This window comes from Quercus suber, unplaced genomic scaffold (assembly GCF_002906115.3).
Source record: "Quercus suber isolate HL8 unplaced genomic scaffold, Cork oak 2.0 scaffold_880, whole genome shotgun sequence".
NCBI classification, from domain to species: domain Eukaryota; kingdom Viridiplantae; phylum Streptophyta; class Magnoliopsida; order Fagales; family Fagaceae; genus Quercus; species Quercus suber.
This window is the reverse complement of record NW_027070308.1, coordinates 135,386-158,258: the sequence shown is the minus strand read 5'-3', so window position 1 is coordinate 158,258 and position 22,873 is coordinate 135,386. Positions and strand designations below refer to the sequence as shown.

Below are 22,873 nucleotides of genomic sequence, written 5' to 3'. Positions count from 1 at the left end.
TGGTTGAGTACGAGCAACTTTAACTGCAAAAATTAAATATTCTAGATCGAAGCATGCTATGCGTGGCATGTATAAAAGTTCTTTTGTGGACTAGTGAAGTTACATTGTTATAATACCAATATGTTAATGGCATTGGCCTATACTTCATGCAAATAATGAAATTTGGAAGAAGATGAGGAAGTAGGTGATCAAGCTGAAATTAGGGCAGTGGGTTTCTTAAAGCCATTAGGGATGCATGCAATGATATAAATTTCGAGCTGATGCTTGAGTCTCCTGAATAACAAAATCTTCTTTCCACCCCAATAAAACACGGATAGGAAAATCTTCTTCTTGGGTTTCTTATGATCGCTCTGGTCTTCGACTGTCACTGTCTCTTCTTTATTGCATTCATCTTTCTTTTGATTGCTGTTGTCCGTGACGCTTGCTGTATCTTCTTAGCTGTATTCATCTTCTCCCCAGTGAAGGGGATAACACCTCAAAAACGCCCTTCTGTTGTAGTTTTCATTGCGAAAGCTTCTTGTTCTCATCCTATTACCCTTTATAGCTTCGTAATCCACCTTGCAATGTTTGAGAAGACACTAATGAGTAGTGACTAACGAATGCCGAAGTGATTTTATACAAGAGAGAGACGAACAGGGTGAGAGGCTAGTAAATTTGGCACACAACAGGATGATACTAGCAAACAGGAAATAATAATTATTAATTCTGTATTGATATGAAATTTATTTCTTGGACTAAAAGTTCCATATTGGTTTGTTATTAAAAGTTGAAACCCTTGTGTGTGGCTTATCATAGGGGAATCTAAAGTTGGCTGGGCTTAGAGGGGAGTCGGCCCAGTAGACTAATAATTTCTCTTTATCATATATCCCAGGGGTATACACTTTGTCATTGTACGAGATATATATACTTATTCTCTAATTTTAATCGTTCTAACAATATCTTATCTTAGATAAATATGTGTATAGCACATTTATGTACTGTGGAGGAGCTGATATTGATAGCCTCACAATTGGTAATTTTCGCTTCTTCTACACGTTGTCATTTTAAAATCCAAAGCCCAATGAGAACTTATGTTCTTTCCCATCTCATAAATAGCTCCCACAGCTGGAGGTGAATTTATAATATGAGGACTTAGAAAATTCTTTTTTATGGGCAAGACACGATGAAAACGATGGCAAATATTATATTAATATTAAATTTATGATAGAATCGAAGAAAATTGCACGACGAAATATCATCAACTTTGGATTAGAATTTCTTGATTGAATAATAAATTAACTAACGTTATTTGAACATCTCCAATAGTCTCTCTTTTGCTCCTTTCTCTCTTCATTTTATATTGACTCTCTACAACATCAAGAGAAGCACTTTAAATCCACAAGATCTTATTATTATTATTATTATTTGCCTAACACCAATGGTCAAGAACGATGAAATAGATATCGGTTCAAATTTATGAAAAACCAAACTGATAATCAAGAGGGAGATGCACAATCAAAACTCAATCAACTCTTCTAATCACACAAAAGTGAAAAGAACCAAAATAAACAAATAAATAAAAATGAAGAAGCAAACAAAATAAAATAAAAGACAGAGTAGACTCTTAAGTCACAATCAAGACCTAATCAAATGCACAATTGATCCTTGACCGCATGCTTGGCGATCTCTACGATGTCCTTAGTGGAGATATTGATGTTCTTTGTAGTAGCAATCAGGATCCTTGAGGACCTTAATAGTAATGGAGCCACCAAGGGGTAAGTTAAAATTTTCTTTTTATTATTTATAGACATATACAGAGAGTTTTCAATATTTGAAATTTACGGTTTCTCAAATTATCTTTTTGAGTCTTTTATAGTTGTATACAGTCCATAATTAATTTTGTTCCAACTCTTAAATTTATAACTAACTAAAATATTAAAATAAAATAAAACAAGACTAAATGATATGAATCCTTTTTATATCAGTTTAAAATTATAATTAGGGGAGTTTGCGGTGTGGTGCGGTTTTGGGTCATTTTTAGCACCGCACTTTGTGGTGCGGTTTAGCTAAAACCATAACTGCACTGCACCTTATTTTTGCGGTCACATGTAATGTGCAGTGCGATTTAGAGTTTAACCCAAACCATAACTGCACCGCACCTCATTTTTACGATCACATGTGTGGTGTATAAGATATGGTTTGAACTACTTGAAGTTGGTATATTTTTCAAATTTTGGGTTTTTCCTATGCAGTCCAAAACTATTTTTTTCTTTTGTTTTGGGTCAAATTTTAAACTATTGAGCTAATTTTTATTTGTTTTAGGTTAGCTTTCCTAGACAACACTTGCTAGGGTTATCAAACTATATATATATATATATATATTTTTTTTTTTTTTTGAAAACTATGATTATTAAACTATTAAAAATATATTTAATATTAAAAATAAATAAATAGATTAATATATAGAGAGGGTGCGGTATGGTTTTTTTATTATAAAACTGCGCTACATCATGCGGTGCGGTGCACTGTTACTTGTGGTGCGGTGCGGTGCAGTTATGCAATTTTACAGGTAGTTTTGATGCAATTTGTGCAATTTAGCGAACGCCCCTAATTATAACTACTAATTTAACCCCTATGTGATCCATATGTCCTTACGTAATTTTTATTTATTTATTATTATTATTATTATAATGTTTGATGTCGTTTACGTGAAAATTAGAGTTGAATCATTGCTCATACAGCAGGTCGGCACGATGTAAACTTACTTAAAATTTGTGCTTCGCACGATTGGATTCATTTATAGGTAGTCTACCAAGAATATATTGAAAAAAATAATAAGAAAATGAAAACCCAAACTTGGCCTTGTAGTTGTACTCTTCACACGAACACTTTATTATTTGAGTTTAAACTAGGCAATGTTATATTAAAAAAAAAAAAAAAGGTTATCAAATTTAAACTATGTTTTTAGGGGGAAATGGATTTGATAATGGGCTTACAGATTCATTCAATCTTCGACCTTTCAGATATGCCGATTCAATCAACCCTTGCATTAATCATTATGTCTATATAGTTGACTTTTCAAATAAAATAGTATGTCATAATCATTCTTGGTTTATTTTAATTTTCTTGGCCTCTGATGCACCTAATATTCAAAAATCTAAAATCTACACCATGTTCCAGCATGTACGCCATGAATATGAATATGAAAAAAAATTAAAAAATAAAAATAAACCAATCCTTCGTGCTAGTGAGCGATCACGGGCAAAATTTGCCAGATAACATGATTTTAGATAAATTTTAAGAAATCAGCACACAGATGAAACTATTTTGTAAGTTAGACTATTTTTGGAACTTGAGTTTGTCAAACTCGAGTTCTATTCAATATTACTGCATAATGCTTGAAACTCGAGCTTATCAAACTCAAATTTCAACCTTAACTTAAGTTCTAAATACAGTCCGACTTACAAAATAATTTCATGTACCATAATTTTTTCTAAAAAGTTACTATTCAGGAAATTTTGCCGAGCGATCACTACAAAACTACAGGCCTACACACCAAGTCACCAACACCCCCTCCGCATGAAGCAATTCTAAAAGGGACCCACGCCTGCAAATGCAATTACTTCGCTTTCAAGACCAATCAACTCCTTCCCCAACAATTTGGTTGGGTGATAAAGTAGCAACTTTCTCTTTCTGTAAGCATTATAAGCCCAACTAATTTCTCTGTTCTCTTCTGTCTCTCTTGTATTTCACAAAGTGTTTGGATTTCTATAATGGATGAGTGTAGTATCATTTGTTCAAACGTGGGAAGTTGTGTTCCTGTTTCTAATACCTCAGACTCAGCTTTTAAACTTCAATGCTCAATTGGTTCAACAGAATCAACACAGGACAGTGTCTTCATTGAACCACCCATCAAGGAAAAAAAAATAGATTGCCAAAACTCAAGGTCTGAGCTTAGTTTGAAGCCTCAGTCGTCAGCAATGTCCCCTGTAGGCAGTTCTCGAGAATTATGTATGTTTCTAAACTTGGATATAACTTTGGCTTGGGTTAGATTCAATTTCATTCCCGTGTACTTTTTCATTTGTTTCCTTTTATGGACTATGACTGTTATCTTTTGTGTCTTTTTATTTTTATTTTTATTTTTATTTTTATAATGTTTGATGGTTTGGATTTTTTGAACTATATTGTTCTTTGTTTCATCCTCACTTTGCTTATCCATGTTCTGCATAATTATCAACTTGTCTTTTCTGATATAATAAGTTCTCATTTTTGTAACACATGTGATTCTTGTTTTCTTTAAGAACATATGATCCATGACAGTATGACTTGAAGTTTTGTGGATTCTGTCATTTATTGTTGAAAATCATTTTGATTTGGTTCAAATAACTTGATTCGTCGATGTATTATTTTAGCTTGAACCTACAAAAATTTTGTGACAGTTTTGGTGGTTCCATCGTCCTCAATCATAGTGGTTCAGTACACTTGTCCTTTGAAATACTTCTTGGATTTCTCTCTTTTTTGAATTTTCCTTTTCTAGGAGGGATCTAGTATTATTCTACACATTCTTTAGATCTCTTGGCACTTGCAGGGTACACAATAATCAGTTTGATGTTTTAGCACATTAACAGCAGAATTAGTAATTACCTTCTTTAAATGAAGGCAAATCACCTTTTGACTTTGAAGAGTGAAAGGCTACATGCAAATGGTGTCATTCTAAGGGAATGAAGATAAAATTGCAGTGCAGGAGGGGAAGGAAGCTGTAATATATTATTGTCTTACAGCATAAATTCTATTGGACAGTGAAATTTTAGAACTTTTCAGTAGTGTGGTAGCAGCCAAAGGAAATGATTATAAACAGCTATTTCTATGGCCTCCATTATACGCTAAGATTGTTGGGTTGGGACTGTTGGGTGTCTTTTAAACATTCAAAAGTATGTTTGGTAGGATGGAAAAGTGAGAGTAAAGAAAATGGTAAAGATAGAACGGAAGATGGATTGATTAGAAAAGTGGAAAGAAGTTAAAAAGGAGAGATTATTAATTTTCTATCCAGCCACCATTTTTAGTCTTCCCAAAATATGAGAAAAATAGGTGAGAAAATGTCTATATATTCTTTACTTTTTTATTGATTCTTCTTATATTTTCTTTCATCCCACCTTACTATCCTCTCAAGGAATGTATAAATCAACTATGGGTTGAGGTTGGGAGATTTTGACTTCAGTATGCAAACTTGTTTACACAGACTTCTTGGGAAATGTATTAGTCCAGGTCTTCCACTTCTGTGACTCTGTAGCTTACACATTCTAGTAAATGTTTTACATACTCAACCGTTACGGCCATTTCCTCTTGACTTGCTCTTGAACAATATAGCATCTGTAACAGAATGGTGCCCTTTATGCAGGTTCTAAAGAGGAAGTATATTTTGATCTGCAGTCCTGCTTAGAATCTGATTGTGAAGATTTCTTCAGTGTTAGTGGTGGTGAGAGTTGTTTTCAATTTGTTTCAGAATTTGGCTGGCTTATATGTGTTTATTCTTGACTTTGATAATTCTAAGCATGGACTCTCTTTTTTAAAAAAAAGAAAAGAAATTGGAAGACTAGTTTATATTCGCGTCTTAGATTTTTTACTAGCTTGTAATTTCTGCAGATACCACCCCATATTGTGGGAACACTCCTATCCATCATTGCGGCTTGAAAGAAACTCTTCACGTCAAAAAACCAGTTTACATGGACAGTAGCTCCAGTCCCATTCTTGAACCCTCTCCAACAGATATGAAGAAACAACTAATTGAGCTTTTTCAAGAGAGCTTCAGGGATGATGATATTGATGGCAGTCAAAATATACAAGAGAGGTCAAAAGCCAATCCTATCATTTGTCCCCTTTCTTCAAAATCTACAAATAAAAACCTATATGGATGTGTAGCAAACTCTGCATGCAGTAGTGAGGCAATACACAATAGAAGTTACAACCATGGGAAGGGAAAATTTGCCAAGTCTGCAAGATGTTGCCTTCCAAATTTGATGCACAGCCTGAGCTTTAGTGGGAGGAGGAAGAGGCCGAGCCTTGCTGGACCATAGTGCTGGAGCTATGCCTAGCTTTTTATTATGTCTATATTAAAGAATTGGTACTCCTAACTAGCATAGAGGACAATTTGATCTTAAAGCTCCCTTTTAATATTACCCGGCTTTCCTCAAGCAAATTGCAATTATTATTTTTATTTTTATTTGTGGCTGAGGCATTCTTTAAAGTGAAATATGAATTGACACTCATGTAATATCTCGTGCAAGTGCTTGGGGAGCTTATCTGTTATTACTGCATCTGTAAAATGTAAAGAGTAATTTTTTGCATGTTAACTTGCGTTGAGGATATAGTAGTCTATTCAATGGTTGTGATTATAGGTGCTTTTGCTATGTCTCCATTAGTCCATGCAATTCTCAATCTGGAATGGCAAAACAAACAAAAAATTGACATTGTGATTCGTGCATAAGGAGGTAACAAGCATCTTCACTATATTTCGCAGGATACGTGAGAAGCACAAACTGTAATTTGTCTTGTCACATGTAGTTTCAAATTTATTAAAGCTCTTGTTGGGGAGATAACACTTTGAGAAGACTCCACTCGGCACACATTGAGACATTACTTAACCAAAAAGCTTAAGCCAAAATATTAAGTACAATACATATATATTACATTGCTTGATCCCATTAGCCCAATCTCAGTGACTTTCTGCTTGAATCTTCCTCTGCAGACAAACCATTTTCACTGCAATGACCACTAAAAGCTTTTCTTTCATTTTATTAGCGAAACTGAAGTAAGCATGTCTCCAAGACTTCTTTATCAACAAGCTACCATAAACAGCCCAAATCCCACAATGAAACCCAATGCAATACTTAGGTAAAATCATAACTTTTCAAATTGATCTTCACCATCAATATGTACATGTACATCTTCTTGATATTTATGTTCTGCATTCCTGTCACTCAGCGTTGAGACACTTGTTGGCAATGGAGGAGGCCCATAAAGTTCAGGGTTACCTACATAAATGGATGGATCATTGAAGGTTTGAAATTGGTTGGATGATGGAATTTGTCCAGATAAGTTGTTATATGACAAATTCAAATGGCTCAAAAAAGTCATAGAGGACATGCTTGAAGGAATGTGACCTGAAAGATGGTTGCTTGAGAGGTCAAGAGATTCTAATTGGCGCAAAGCTCCAATATTCTCTGGTATCATTCCTGTCAAATGGTTCTGTGACAAATTCAATGAATTCAATAAGGTCAAATTTGTTAGTTCTGTGGGGATCTCTCCTGAAAGACTACTTTTCGAAAAATCCATGAGATTAACATTTGAAATCTGATCGTAGAATTCATATTGTCTTCCTTTAACAACCAAATCCATATGCTCTGTGATCTCTCCAAATGTCGTGCCATCGAAATACTTGTAACCAGCCAAACCACCAAAACACGATGGAATAGATCCTGAGAAATTATTTTGGGCAAGGTCCAAGACATGGATATTAGTGATATCACACAATTGTTTAGGAATTTTTCCAAAGAGCATATTTCCTCTTAAGTTTAACATCGTTATTGACGAAAGTCTTTCTCCAATCCATTTTGGTATGGACCCTGACAATCTATTCTCACCAAGATCAAGTGTTGATAGTGATTTGCTTGAAACAAATTTCAGGCATAAAGAGAGGTTCCCAGAAAAATTGTTGTTACTCAATTGCAACCAAATAAGATAAGGTAGTGAGCACATTGAGCTTGGAATGCCGCCGGATAGATTATTCCTGGACAGATCTATGAAGGACAGACTTTGCATACTCTCCCAGTGGTAGTGGATATTTCCAGAAAAACAATTGCTAGATAGAAGAAGAGAGTACAAATCTCTTAGTTCATTTATGGATGATGGGATGCTACCATTTAGAAAGTTGCCAGAAAGATCTAAATCTCTCAAGTGCGACATTTCTTGGCTGATTCTTATCGGTATTGGTCCTGAAAGTAAATTGCTCCTCAAAGAGAGCCCTTTCACATTAGGCCATAGTGGTAGTGGACCCTCTAAATAATTGAAATCCAGAAGTACCGACTCTAAGGAAGAGAAGTTTAATGACTTAGGGAGGTTTCCCGTTAATTTGTTATGAGAAAGATCTAAGATCTGAAGCTGTGAAGACAAGTTCCACAACCAATTCGGTATTGTATCTGAAATTGCAGTATTTACTAATTGGATCTCTGTGAGTTCCTTCTGTGTTCTAAGCCATGCAGGGAATGTAGGGTTCAATTGACAGCCCAAAATCTTGACATATTGTAGACTAAAAGGAGGAATCCAGTCATGTGTCACATTGAAAACTAAAAGGTTACTAGGTGATGATGACAAGGAAAAATCATACAATTTTGTGAGATTTAGGAAATGAGTTTCAGTCATGATACCTTGCCAGTAATTCCAGGAGAGATGCAACTCTCTCAACTCAGAAAGTTGTCCAATTGATTCTGGGATGGTTCCATTCATCTTGTTGTAACTGAGGGACAGTACCTCCAAACGGGACAAATTTTGTATAGATGATGGAATTGAACCGGAGAATGCGTTGCCGTCAAGTTGTAGCTCTCTCAAACGTTTTAAATTCCCCAAAGAATGAGGGATATTCCCAATGACTTGGTTATCTCCCAAATATAACTCCTCTAGGCTACTGTTACTGCATTCCGATAAGGCCTGGAAAAATTCTGTTATTTCGCCACTTAAATTATTTATTGATAAATCCAAAGTCTGCAATTTGCATAGGTCACCCTTTGCAATCTTAGGGATGGAGCCTGCCAGATTACAAGAGATAAGTTGGAGTTTTGTGAGGGAAGTGAAATTGAACACCCATTGAGGAATTGAAGAAGAGTAGAAGTCATTAAAAGAGAGATCAAGTACTGAAAGCGACGTAAAGTTGACAGTGGTAAAACTTTGAGGGAGATAATGAAGTTCACATTGGAACAAGTGCAACTCCAACAGAGAAGGGAGCAAATTAACAGTTTGAAGCCAATCAGTAGTTGCTTCGGAAAGGTCCACGTAATTCAAATTGAGGTATTTTAGGGAAGAGAGACCGGAGAGCCAGTTTATATTTGAAGCTGTTGGGAAATTTGTAGAGAATGCATGGGAGAGATCAAGATAAAGCAAGTTAGAAAGATTACCAAGATGAGGAGGGATCTTTCCATTAAAGAATGTATTGGAGAGATTAAGGTAAGTCAACTTATTGAGAGAACCAATGAAATTTGGGATGGGAATTCCCATGAAAAAGTTGTTGCTTAGGTCCAAGTAATTTAGATATTTTAATTCAAGCAAAGAAGGAGATAAAACAGCGAACAAAAGATTCCAACATTCTGTTGAGGTATTACCAGTCATTTGATCACATAAATGTTGGCCATTGAGTTCGAGTTTTATGATGTTACCTGTTCGATTGCTACAGCCTACTCCCAACCAGTCACAGCAATCTTCGCCAACCCAGGAAGAAAGAATTCCTGAAGGATCATCAAGACCTTCTTTAAATTTAAGAAGGGCTTCCCTTTCCATGTCAATGCAACCCACAGTGGAGTTGTCAGCACTAGAATTGGACCATATAGCTTCAAGTGAAATAAACTCAGTTTGCAAAAGAAGGAAAATAAGAGCAAGTAGAAAGGTGTATTTCATGCTAGCCATCGTTGCTTGGCAATTTACAATGTCGAAGGTTTAAATGCTATTTATAATGATCATAGTTCATTTCAGAATGTTTTCCCCCAAGCTTATGTTTAGAAGTATTTTTTTATTTTTCCTTTTTGCAGTTGCTTGAAAGTGGGGGATTTTCATGTTAGCAATTTATGGGTTAGTCTTGGTAATTGAGTTGCCATTAGACGAAAAAGTAAAAAGGTAAATTGGAAAGTTGGTACGGTGGTTATAATTTTTAATTTTTTACTTTATAAATAAAAATGGTTTATTTTTTAATTTGAATTTATGACCTATTTTTTATGAAGATTGTCTCGTGAAGAAATGTTATATTCATAACATTTTTACAACACTTTCATAAATATTTGTTTTTGGTTTATGTTTTTTGAGAAAATTAATTTGATCTTAACAATAAAGATATTTCCAGAAGAAAAAAAAAACGTAAAATAAAAAGTGGATATTAAGTATTCTATTGCAACTGTATGTGTGTGTATATATATAAACAATGTAACACTTTCACCAAGATTATATTTGAAAAGAAAAAAAAAAATTCACCAAGAAGACTATACTTTAATTTGAGCTTGGAGCCTTTATTTAGTCTGTCGGCAATGGAGAAACGAAAAATCACAACTTCTAAATTACGTTGACAGTAGTTAGTAAAGGGAGTTTTTATTTTATTTTATTTTATTTTATTTTTTATTATTATAAAATAATAGTATATATAAAATGCTATAGACACAAATAATTTAATAAACTATTAATATAATAAATAATTATTGGTAATATAAATAAGTTTTTTATTATTATTTAGAAACATGTAAGGGAGACTTGGTCAAGCCGAAATTGTAATAGAAAATCCAACCAGTGGACGACAATAATTCTAAAGCTAACTTTTTTTTCTTGATGATAAACGGCAGAATTCTAAAGCTAACTTAAAACTTGGTCCTTCCTTTAAGGCTTTATTAAAAGCGTGGGTGCTCTCCCCGTAGAAAAACTCAGTCCAAAGACTCCAAACTGGCTTTAATCGGTGGACGACAATAATTCTAAAGCAAGTTAAATTGACCTACCCTTTAAGGCTAATGGAGTTTACTATCTTAGCTTCCTCGTATTTTCCTCACACTTTCTTCTTCATTTTAGAGGTACTAAATTTTGTAGACTGGAAAAATAACGACCCACCCCGCTTTCTTGTTTCTTTATTTTCTCGCCTACCAAACAAGAGAAATTACTTTTCTCTGCCCCTTTTCGCTCTCCTATACATCTTTTCCTAAATCACATAATAAGAAAACACTATCTAACGAAGATATTCTGTGTTGTTATGTTACTCTTACCTACTTTGACATTGTTGGTCACTTATTATTTAACTATGAAAATTTATTTTGTCACGTAGAAAATCTATACTTAGCTATGCTAAGAATTTTACATTATTTTTCTAAATCTATTTAATAGCATTGCTAGACTTTTATTAATCGCTTTACTGGTGAGTAAATAAAAGAGTAATTTAAAATCTAAAAAAAAAAAAAAAATTTTTGAGAAAGTGGATGTCTTTATTGAAAGAAAAAGTCTGGTGCCACAACAAAAGGCACAACTTGTGCCACAACTCATCCATGTGGTAAGTTGTGGTTGGTGGAGAGGTGTTCTCACATGGACCCACTATCATGTGATGAGTTGTGGCACAAGTTGTGCCTTTTGTTGTGGCACCAGAACTGCTCTTATTGAAAATATTAGGAGATGTGTTGAGCTATAAGACTGTCTGTTAGAAGTCCCAAATTGGAAAAATTAAAATAAATTATATATTTCTTCTCTATAAATACACTTGTCGTTAGTCCCAATGAAGGAGGATGTAATGCTTATCATCCTTAAAGAAGAAACATTTGTTGTTGTCTTCATCTTCTCTTTGTTTTCAAAATCTCACGCAAGTTCTTCTTCTCCAATAGTCCAATAGCCACGTACCTATGTCTTCTCTCACAAGCTGGAGTAATTATAGAGTTTTCTGATAGACAAGTGATGTAGTCCACCATTCCACTAAAAAAGTTCCACTTGTTTAAAATTACTGAGTCAGTAATTAATTTCTGTTCAAAAAAATTTTTTAACTAATAATTTTAAATGGGTGGAAGTTTTTTAATGAAATGGTAGATCACATTACTTGTCCACCATGTGGATCTTATAATTTCTCCACAAGCTGGCCCTCAATGTGATTCTTGCGATCATTTGATGTGCAGGTTGTCATTTTAACTACACAAACAAAGAGTAGTTATTTGTTTGAACTTATGAAAACTCTCTATAATGATTACTTTCTACCATCTGAAAAAGATATCAATTGGTTTTTAATGTAGGCTGGATTCGAATCTAGGTCCTTTATTCAAAAGTATTAAAAAAAAAAAATTACAAGTTGATCCGATTGAAACCTCCAAGAGTAGTGAAGTTGTGTGAACTTGGTTTTGTTTCTCCTTAGGTTATCTTTTAAGTATTTTTTAAAATACTTTTTTCGTCTTTTATTTGTGTTTTTAAGAAAATTAATTTGAACTCGGCAATAAGGATACTAAACAAACCAAAAAATGAAAAGTGGATAATAATAATCCTATTCCAAGTATGTGTATATAACATTGTGACACTCTGAACAAGATTATATATATTTTTTCAATAATTAATGAATTCTAGGTAAGGATTAGTAAGTCAATATTAAGAAAGAACCTTTATTAATCTGTTGTCAATTAATGATAAAAAAATAATCACAACTTCTACATTACGCTGATTACTGAAAGTCTTGGTCAAGTTGACTCTGTGGAAAATAGGAGCCACCTTATAGAAAAATGGGGTCGGAGCTTAGTAAAAGCATCAATCAGTGGACAAATTTTCTTAGGGAGAATGGAAAGATGGAACCATGGAAAATAAGTGAATGGAAAAGGTACTTTATCAATCATTTGGACAAATTTTCTATCTTACGTGCTTGGAAGGAAGGATTGAGGAATGAAAAGTTGGAAATTTGGTGCATATTTCCTTTGATAATAAAGAAAATGGGACCACAAAAGTAGTAGATTTGTAGCAATTTACTATTATATTCTTATTGGGTGAAATTGGGGTACACTATTGTATGTATATTGTATAGTACATTTAGTTCCTAAATTAAATTTAAACACATAGTTGTATTGTATTTAATTTTCCTTGGAGAATGTAACACTATTTGTATTTTCTTGGTCAATACAATTATATATTTGATTTTAATTGGGGATATAATGTATTGTACCTAAAATAATGTACCTAATGCAAAAGAGCCTTATACCACAATTAATTGACACAAAAAAAAAAAAGGATATTGTCTGCAAAGTTACATTTGATTGGGGTGAAAAGGGAAAGTATGGAGAAAGAAATGATGAAAACGAAGATGAAAATGAGATTCTTCCCTGTTTGGTTGGAAAGAAAAAGGGGAGGGAAAATGGTGAGATGGGAGGATTTTCCACCTGGGCCTATCATTTTTTTTCTCTAAATAGGCAAGAAAATACGTGAAAAAATGGCCATGAACATGAAATTTTAAAATAACCCTTGCTATCTCATTGTTTCAAATTCCAATAAGGGCATAATAGTAATATACATTTTCCTTCCCACTTTTTCATCATCTCTACCAAACATATATGAGGAAAACTAAAGCATTTTGTATCCTCAATCTTTTCTGACCTCCCAATATGTTCTATTATTCCAACTAAACAAAGCTAAGTTTACTCATTTTTATTACATAAATGAGCAAATTTTAACATTACTTTTAAATCAATAAATAAATAAGAGATAAAATATGATTTTTTTTTTCTCCTTCATATTTTTCTCCCTCTTTTCTCTCCATGGACTATTTTTTATTTCAATGATTTTAGGAGAGATGGAAAAGATGGGAGAAGAAAAGTGAAAGAGAAAAGTATTTTCTCTTGCTTGGTAGGTGAGAAAATAGAGAGGATAGAAAATGGAATGTGGTAACAATTTTTGTTTTTAATTTTCAAAAACTTGTTTTTGGGAATTTAAAGAAAAAAAATTTCTAGTATTTTTGAAATAAAAAACATGTTTGGTTAGTGGAAATTAAAAAGATAATTTTTTGAAGAAAAAAATAAAAAAATACTAAAATATGTTGTCACTAGGACTTGAACTCTAATGCAAACTCATTAAATAAGACGTATTCATTTAATTAAATGCGTGTTTTTATTGACTTTTGAAAATTAGAAACTAAAAACAGCTTTTTGCATGTTTTTAGTTTCCTTCACAAATTGAGTTTTGATAACAGTTTTTGTTTTTAGTCCATTTTGGGTTGCCAAACAAGTTCTTTAGTCTTAAAAATAGAAAATTGTTTTTAGAAACAGAAAATAAGATGAAAAAAATAGTTACCAAAGATACTCTTAGCGTTTGCCACTAGGTTTCAAGTTTCTATAGAGTGCGATGTACTTATGGGCTTTTTTCCCTACCTTTGTCCATGCAAAATTTTTATATTAGAATTGGACATAAAATATTGGATCCAAACAAATGTTAGCCCATTTATTTTTCTTTATAAGTTATTGGACTTTTGACCCACAGTACTTCACTATACAAGGTGGGTTATTTTCTTTGCTACATGAGTTGAACTTCAAAGCCCAATTTTGTAATTGAGCTCACCACCAAAGGAGTGCTCTTGGAATTAGACAAATTGCTCCCTTATACTGCTTGATAAACTTGTAAGTAAGTTCTATCTCAAGTAGCATAAACCAACCCTATCTTCATCATTAAGATATAGATTTTTTAACCTTATCTTCTTCATTAAGATTCTAGAGCACAAGACCATGGTTTTAAAAATAAGAAACAGTGTGGGTTCTAATTAGTTCAATTGGTAAAATCTCTGATGGTTGAATAAGAGATCTAGAGTTCAATCTCCACTTACAAAAAAAATCAATTGGTGTTTTGGTTTAATGATAAAGAGATATTATCAAAAGTGAATACTATATGTTGAAACTGTTTCAAAAATAAAAATCAAAATATTCAAATAATCAAAAAATGGATTTGGTTCATGGTTTTTACTAGACCACTTTATGGTTTGGTCAAACTTGTTGGTTTGGTCCAATTTTTAAAACCAAGCACATAACCAACTCTCACAAATAGCTTGACAACTCATAAGCACTTTCCTTACACAATGGATATATGAAATTACATGAAATATCTTAAAATAATAAATTCAAACTACATGGCATTTATCTTAAATATAATCTGATAAAAACCAAAAGTACATGGCTTCATTTCAAGCCAAGAGTCTTGCAACTATATTGATACCTAGTATTTCCAATTTAGATATCAATGACTCAAATCCTCTCTCTTTTATTGTAATTATCGAATTAAATTTTTATTTTTTTAAAAAGGCTTTATTTCCAAATTACAATAAAATAAAATAATGCAAAAATTATATGGATAAACCTAATATGTTTTCCATAGGTTAACTTTGAAAGGTAAGTTATATACAGAGAATGTGTTAGACACTTTTTATTTTTGATAGGAAGAATGTGTTAGACACTCATCTTCTCGTCTCGTTGAAAATGGTACAATCACCCATATAAATACTTTACTTATCCAAATGATCATGTGATTGACCATTTTATTATAAAAATATTCATTTTTAAAATAACAGGTAGACAACACATTATATTAGTATAGCTTGTTAGGTTCTAAAAACTTAGGATTTCATGTATTTAGAACTCTAATATGTACTGTTGGCAAACCATGATCAAAACAAGTTGTTTAGTCTTGTTTAGACTTGCTCAAAGTTGGTTCTTTTATGTAAAGTTGGAATTGAGCATGCAGTAGTTATTATGCATCTAGGCTAGGCTCGATTGATCGAAGCTTAGGCTCGATCAATCGAATTTCGCACAGTATGGTTTTTTTTCTATAGATTTTCAACTCAGCCCTAACTCCTAAAACGTTTAGGTTTTTATGTTTTTGCCTTAGGTATATAAGGCAAACTCTAGCCACGTTTTAGAGGTTGCTCATATTGTTGTTTGTGTGAATCTCTTGTGAGATTTGTGAGGAGCTTTCCTTCACACAAGCTTAGGATTATCAAGAAGGAGATTCGTTTAAGAACTTGAAGATCATTTAGTTGCTGCCATAAGAACTTAAAGATACACAAGCGGGAGTGCTTGTACTTGCTGGAGAATCCAAGAAAGAAGGAGTCCGTGGTCTCGAAGTTTGCATGTGGTCGTGTCAGTAAGTTTTTACTGGTGGGTAGCAATAAGATGTTAGTGGTCTAAGTCTTATTGTAAAACTTCAATTCTTTCTATAGTGGATTCAAGTTTACGTTGAGGATAGTTATGTTAAATCCTCCCCAGGTTTTTATCGGTGTGGTTTCCTGAGTCATCATATCTTTGTGTTATTTATATTTTCGTTGATATATACTTGATATTATTGTTTGATTGTGATAACCTAGATTTGCATAATTTGACTAAGTTAATCACTTGGCTAATTAACTAGGTTAATCCTGTTGTTGTTTAAGGGGTCTAAAAACAAACAAGTGGTATCAGAGCGGGTTGCTCTCTATTTGTAGATCTTTTGATCTTTGAGTTGATCCTTGACCCCTGTTGTCATGGAACACAGATACTCTCTAGTTATTCCTCCCCACTTTGATGGAAATAATTATGCTTATTGGAAAGTGTAAAGTTGAATTTAATCAACCATTTTGTTGGCTTTATTCCATGCCAATTTGCTTGTATTTCAGCACTTAGAAACTCTGTATTTAGGTGAAATTCACGTAAGGGTAGTGAGTGAGAGAGTGTGAAGAAATGCTCAAGATTGTGCAAAGAAGCAGGGATTCGCGGCTAGGACTCACAGGTGACTCGCGATTGGCAAGCTGCCAACTGCAATACACGTGTGAAGCATGTGAGAAGATGAATAGTCACTCCAGCTGGTGCACTGTATCTCAAAAGGTCCAACCTGGCCGATTTGTTATCTCGTGGCTTGAACTCGCGACTTAGTCAAGTCATGAGGCCAAGCCGCCAACCAGCTCTGTTTGGAAAAAACTGACTCTTCGTATTTCTTTTTCACCCAAGTATAAATACCCTTTAAACCCATGAATTGTAGAGAGTTTCTAGAGAGAATTTTGAGAGAGAAACCCTAGAGAAAAACAAGATTGACTCATCCCCAATCTTCATTTAGAGACTTTTCAAATTCCTCTACTCTTTTCCTCTCCATTGATACATCCTTGAGAGGTTCTTGACCAAATCCTTTTCTCACCATACCCACGACCATGAGAAGGTCTTTTGGTGCTTAGGGAAGCAGTTTGGAAGGGACCAATGGTTATTGTTTGATGCTATGGGCTATAGTGGAATTCGGTAAGCTAAAGAAGAAAAAGGTTTGGCGCAACCTCGTTGGAGTAAGAAGCTTGGAGGGCTTAGGTACCTGGGTAGATTAGGCTTGGAGGATCTATTGCTGTTCATGTATCTCAACTATATTTTCTAGTGGATTATTAACTGCTTGGAGGGTGGTGGAGAGGTTTTACGCCAAGGGTTTCGGTTTCTTCTTCGATAACATATCGTTGTGTTGTCCTTGTGTTTGCATCTCTCTTCCCTTAATCTTTGCCATTTAATTTCAGCTGTAGATGTGATTTTATATTGGTTTAGATTGTTTATCAATTCTGTCATTAGCTTATGTTCATGTTTCGCACATTTATTATTTGATAATAAGCTTGAATTGGTAATTTCTAATTGGGGGTCTAAACGTTCATAGTGTTTTCAACGCTATTCGAACTTTCAATTAGTATCAGAGCGGGTGCACTTGTTATTATTTAAACACCTTAATGCAATTCCTGACCCCGTATTAAGATGAATAGGTCTCAATCTCTAAATGTGCCACCAATTTTTAATGGTAATAATTATGCATTTTAGAAAGTCCGAATGAGAGTATTTTTGTGTTCTATTGATGATGTTGTGTGGGATGCTATTGAAGTTGGTTGGACTAGGCCGGAGGCTGCCAAATCCACTGGGATAAGGCAGCTCTTGCGGCGGCTAATGCTAACAGTAAAGCCTTGAATGTTATTTTCTATGGCGTCTTTCTAGAAAAATTTCACAAGATTTCATATATCACTATTGCTAAGGAAGCATGGGAGATTCTGGAGACTACTTATGAAGGAACAAAGAAAGTGAAAGACATCAAATTACAGATGTTGACCACTCGCTTTGAGGAGCTCAGGATGAGTGAGGATGAGTCCTTTGACTCTTTTTATAGTAAGCTGAACAAGGTGGTTGTCGGCAAATTCAATTTGGGGGAAAAGACGGAGGATTCTAAAATAGTAAGGAAGATCCTTCGGTCACTACCGGAAAGCTTCCGTGCCTAAGTAACAGCTATTGAAGAAAGTAAGGATCTTGATGACATTAAAGTTCAAGAGTTGGTTGGTTCATTGCAGACATATGAATTGTCACTGCCCATGCAAAAGAAGAGCAAATCTCTTGCTCTTAAGACAATTGATGAGAGGGTAGTATCTCATGACTCTTCGGATGAAGATGTTGTAGATAAAGATGTGGTGTACCTTGTGAAAAACTTTCGAAAGTTCTTAAAACTCAAGAATAGTGGGAAATTTGGTGACAAAGGGAAATTTTAAAATTTCGGGAAGGAGAAAAGGGAATTCATAAGGAAAGATGGTAGAGAATCCCAATCTCAGCAAGGAATCATGTGCTTCGAGTGCAACGAACATGGACATTTCAAGAAAGAATGTCCCAATTATTTGAAATCGAAGGGCAAGGTCTATGCCACCACTCTAAGTGACTCGGATTCATCACATTCTAATTTAGAGGATAGCTATGACGGAAAAGGAAACTACTTCGCATTTATGACCATTGCTCATGTTGAGTCCTCGGAAGACTTGAATTTTCTTGTACAAGAGCTTGGGGAGCATAGTGATGAAGAATCGATGGGAGTTGTTGAAGAATCAAAAGCTAAAGAAGATGAGAGCACAGCTGGTCTCCAAGAGAACTACAATTCATTCCTTGAGAAATCGGGAGAGTATGCAAGGGTGGCGAAGGCGGTTGTGAAGAAGATGAAGAAAGCCGAGGAGGACTAAAGAAGTCTCTTAGTTAGATATAAGGAATCAAAGTGTAAGATTGAAACACTAAATGGTGAGCTATCAGAAGCTTACACAAAAGTGAGATTTCTTGAGCAAGAGGTAGTGCAAGCACATGCCAAGATAGGAAGGGTCTCCTCCAAGAAGCCAAATGATGTTATTTCATCTCAAAAATATGCCTTAGACAAGTCTGGACTGGGATATACTGGAGGGAGCAGCTCATCAGCCAATGTCACCAAAGAAGCGAAGTTTATGAAGGCCAAAGATACGGTTGTAGAAGAGCCTATTCCTGAGAAAGTTAAGGCTGAAAAGAAGAAGAATGTGGCTGATCAACAGGTGTTAAATAAGTCCCGTAATCAATTAGAAGCCAGATTTGAAGTTAGAGGAAGATCACTTCCAAGATCACAACGGGGTCCTAAAACGAATCATTTTTGTTACTATTGCGGATTGCAAAGACATTGATGCACGAAGATATATATGCTATCTTGTTAATGCTAGGATTATGAAATTTATTCCTAAATGAGATTAGATTATGTTTTCAAGGTTTATGGCATTATTGTGGTTCTTTGATCTTAAAAACCTTTAATTTAAAATATCTAGTGGGAGAAAGATACAAAGGTTGGATCTCATGGCCTCTCCATATAAATTGCAACATATGAAACACACATTAATATATGGATCCAAGACATCCAAAGCATATAAAAATTTGAATGCATATGAGACCATATAAATAAGGATATATATATATATATATATATAATACACGGATTCAAGGCATTTATCACATCTTAATAAAATACCAAGAATTTTATCCATGTGTTGTGTTTCTATCTCTTTCTCGAAATGGGATTCGACGAACTTTGCCACCAAATTTGCGAGGACCTGGCCCTTAACAGAGGTACGGTGCATGTATTTGATGTCAAAAGCTCTTAGGATTGTGCCCTATTTAGCAATCTTCCCCATGTAATCAGCGTTTCAGAGCAAAGCTCTAAGTGGAAGCTGAGTTAGGACAACAACGGTGTGTGCTTGGAAGTAATAGGGGAGCTTATGTGTAGCGTGCACTACTGCCAAAATGACCTTCTCTAGGGGTAGATAACGGATCTCGGCCTCATACAGTGATTTGATTACGTAATAAACTGGCCTTTGGATGCCTTCATCAACTTGTATCAATACTAAGCTTACAACATGGGGGGCCATAGTGATATAGACAAACAGGACCTCGTCCATCTCAGGACTGGACATGATAGGTGGTTGAGAGAGATATTCCTTAAACTACTTGAAAGCCATGGCATATTCCTCCATCCACTCAAATCTCTCCCACTTATTCATTAACAGGAAGAAGGGTCTGCATCTATCCGCTGACCGAGAGATAAACCGGTTTAAGGAAGTAGTCATTCCAGTCAGCTTTTGGACTTCCTTAGTATTCCAAGGTGGTTTTAAACTGTTAATTACCTTAATCTGATTGGGGTTAACTTCAATTCCGCGATGAGTAATCATGTACCTTAAAAACTTCCCTGATCTGACCCCAAAAGAACATTTAGAAGCATTGAGTCACAGTTTGTGTTTCCTCAAAATTCAAAAATGATCTCGAGGTCTTCTACGTGTTTGAACACCACTTTACTCTTTACCACCTTATCATCTATATAGACCTCAATACTCTTGCCCAACTGTGGTTTAAACATTCTAGTCATCATCCTTTAATAGGCAGACCCTGCATTTTTTAAACCAAAGGGCATCACTTTGTAGTGGTAGTTTCTAATAGGGGTGACAAAAGCTGTTTTCTCCTGATCACCCAGGGCTAGTGGTTTCTAGTGGTATCCTTGAAAGGCATCTAAGAATCTTATCCAAGGATGCCCTACAGTTGTATCCACCAGCTGGTCTATCCTAGGCATAGGAAAGGGATCCTTTGGGCAAGCCTTATTTAGATCTATAAAGTTCATACACACTCGCCATTTCTCACTCTTCTTCTTTACCACCACAATATTGACCATCCACTTAGGGTAGAAAACCTCCTTGATAGCCCCTGCCTGCTTGAGCTTTTTCACCTCATCTTTGACAGCATCAGAGTGATCCTTGGACGATCGCCGAGGCGGTTGCTTCTTGGGAATGACAAATGAATTGACATTTAAATGATGGCAGATGAAGCTTGGATCCACCCTTGGGGCTTCGTAAGCGCTCCATGCAAACATGTCAACATTTCCCCTAAGAAACTCTATCAGCTCTTCCTTCTTCGGAGGAGGCAGCTGAGCTTCGATTAGAAAAAACTTCTCCGGATTATCAACGACCACAACCGTTTCTAAGTCTTCACATTTTGCCTCATCGTCTGATCCATTGACAGGCAAGTTTGGAGCTCTTAATTACTATAAGCCCCTTTCAGCAAATGCCGAGGACTCAACTTTAGGCTGATGTAAGATTGTGACCACCAGGCACTGCCTAGCTGTGGATTAACTCCCAACAATCTCTTTAATTTGGCTGCTCAACAAATATTTCACCTTCTGGTGCAGAGTAAGAGAGACAGCTCCTAGGGTATGGAGCCAGGGCCTAGCCACAATGGCCGTGTAGAGGGAATAAGTGTCCATCACGATGAAGTCCACCTCCACCACTTTGGAACCAGGTTGTACGGGTAGTCTAATCTGGCCCATCAGAATGACAACCTTCCCATCAAAAATCACCAAAGGAGAATCATAGGCTGTTAAGTCCTTGGGTCTCAAATTTAGCCCCTGTATAAGTTGAGGTACATAATCTTAGCACCACTGCCTTGGTCCACCATCGCCCTCTTCACATCATATCCCTCAATCCTAAGCATGACCACCAAAGCCTCATCGTAGGGCTGTATGGTTCAAACCTTATCCTCATTCGAAAAGCTCAATGCTGGTTGGATGTTCACTTTAGCCCTCTTCGGCTCCGAACTGGTGTCCTCGATGGATAGCCGAGCCACAAACATCACTCTGGAAGGGCTAGAATCGGTCCTCCCTAGAACGGTAAAGATGACATTTATCATGTCCAAAGGAGGTTTTGGAGAAGAATTTCTCCAAGGTTCCATGCCAGTTTGGCTCCCCTGGCCACTGGAATGATGTAAGAGTTGCTTCAACTTTCCTTCTTAGACCAGCTAGTCCAAATGGTCTCACAAATTTCTACAGTCCTCAGTAGTATGCCCCTGGTCCTGGTGATATTGGCAATAGAGGTTCTAATTACGCCTCATGGGGTTTCCTGCCATTTTATTTGGCCATTTGAAGAATGGTTCATTCTTAATCTTCTCCAGAACTTGATGTACCAGTTCCTGGAACATTGCATTAACTGCCTGAGTATTGGCAAACCCTGACTGCCTAGCAAAGTCCTTCCGAGATTGGTTGTTGTTGTATCATTCTGACCTAACATCCCTTATCTCTTGAGGGATAACCTTATCTTTTCCTTTCCCTTGCTGCAAGTCTTCCTCAACTCTCTTATACTTGTCAATCTAGTCCATGATTTGGCCCATGCTGGTAACAGGCTTTCTTGTTAAAGATTTCCTTAAATTGTGCTCGATTGGAAGGCTAACCTTGAAAGTACTGATGGCCATGTCATCAAAGTCACTGTCGAACTCATTGTACATCTCCTAGTGTCTGTCCGAGTGCGTGTTTAGGGTCTCCCCTTCTTACATGGATAAAGACAGTAGGGAATCCAAGGGTCGAGGAACCCTACTATAAGTGATAAAATGAGAGCCAAATGCTTGGGTGAGCTCTTCAAAGAAACCTATGGAACCCGCCCTTTAGCCATCGAATCATCTCATTGCCACAGGTCCTAGACTGGAGGGGAACACCTTGCACATCAAGGGTTCATCCTTGGAATGGACAGCCATTCTTTGGTTGAAATGGCTCACATGCTCCACAGGATCTGTTCGACCATTATAGATGGTGAACGTTGGCTGATTGAATTGCCGAGGAAGTCTTATCCCTTCAATCCTGCGCGTGAAGGGTGATTTGGAAATTTGGTCCATTGCCTAGCTCATAGCGTCATTTCCCAGGCCTTTGCGAGGCGGGCTTTTATACCTACATTTGTGATGGTGCTCCTCCTCGAAGGAGATTTTAGCAAGTAGGCCTATGTTTAATATTTTGCTTCATATTAGCATATTTTAGTGTTTATGTTATGTTATTCAGTTTTACTTTATGCTTTTGTACCTTTTGCTTTTTTAAG

The 22,873-nt window shown here is 35.5% G+C and overlaps 2 protein-coding genes across 3 annotated transcripts; one reads left to right on the top strand and one right to left on the bottom strand.

Annotated features, from left to right (window-relative positions):
• The first annotated feature begins 3,499 nt into the window (after nt 1–3,499).
• LOC112018279 (uncharacterized) lies at nt 3,500–6,323 on the top strand. Of its 2 annotated transcripts, XM_065768036.1 has the most exons (4): nt 3,500–3,674; nt 3,856–3,990; nt 5,378–5,455; nt 5,623–6,323. In XM_065768036.1, the coding sequence occupies exons 2-4, from the start codon at nt 3,960–3,962 to the stop codon at nt 6,051–6,053; spliced, it is 540 nt and encodes a 179-aa protein (XP_065624108.1). In that variant the 5' UTR covers nt 3,500–3,674; nt 3,856–3,959; the 3' UTR covers nt 6,054–6,323. The 2 variants fall into 2 exon arrangements, with proteins under 2 accessions (XP_065624108.1, XP_023906563.2); XM_024050795.2 differs by lacking the exon at nt 3,500–3,674 and having other exon boundaries at nt 3,681–3,990.
• A 100-nt stretch (nt 6,324–6,423) lies between these two features.
• On the bottom strand, nt 6,424–9,748 carry LOC112018264 (receptor-like protein EIX1). The gene is made up of 2 exons (XM_065768035.1): nt 7,140–9,748; nt 6,424–7,010 (listed from the first exon to the last, which is right to left on the bottom strand). Exons 1-2 carry the CDS (start codon nt 9,649–9,651, stop codon nt 6,877–6,879), a joined length of 2,646 nt encoding a protein of 881 aa, XP_065624107.1. The 5' UTR covers nt 9,652–9,748; the 3' UTR covers nt 6,424–6,876.
• Between the last annotated feature and the right edge of the window lie 13,125 nt (nt 9,749–22,873).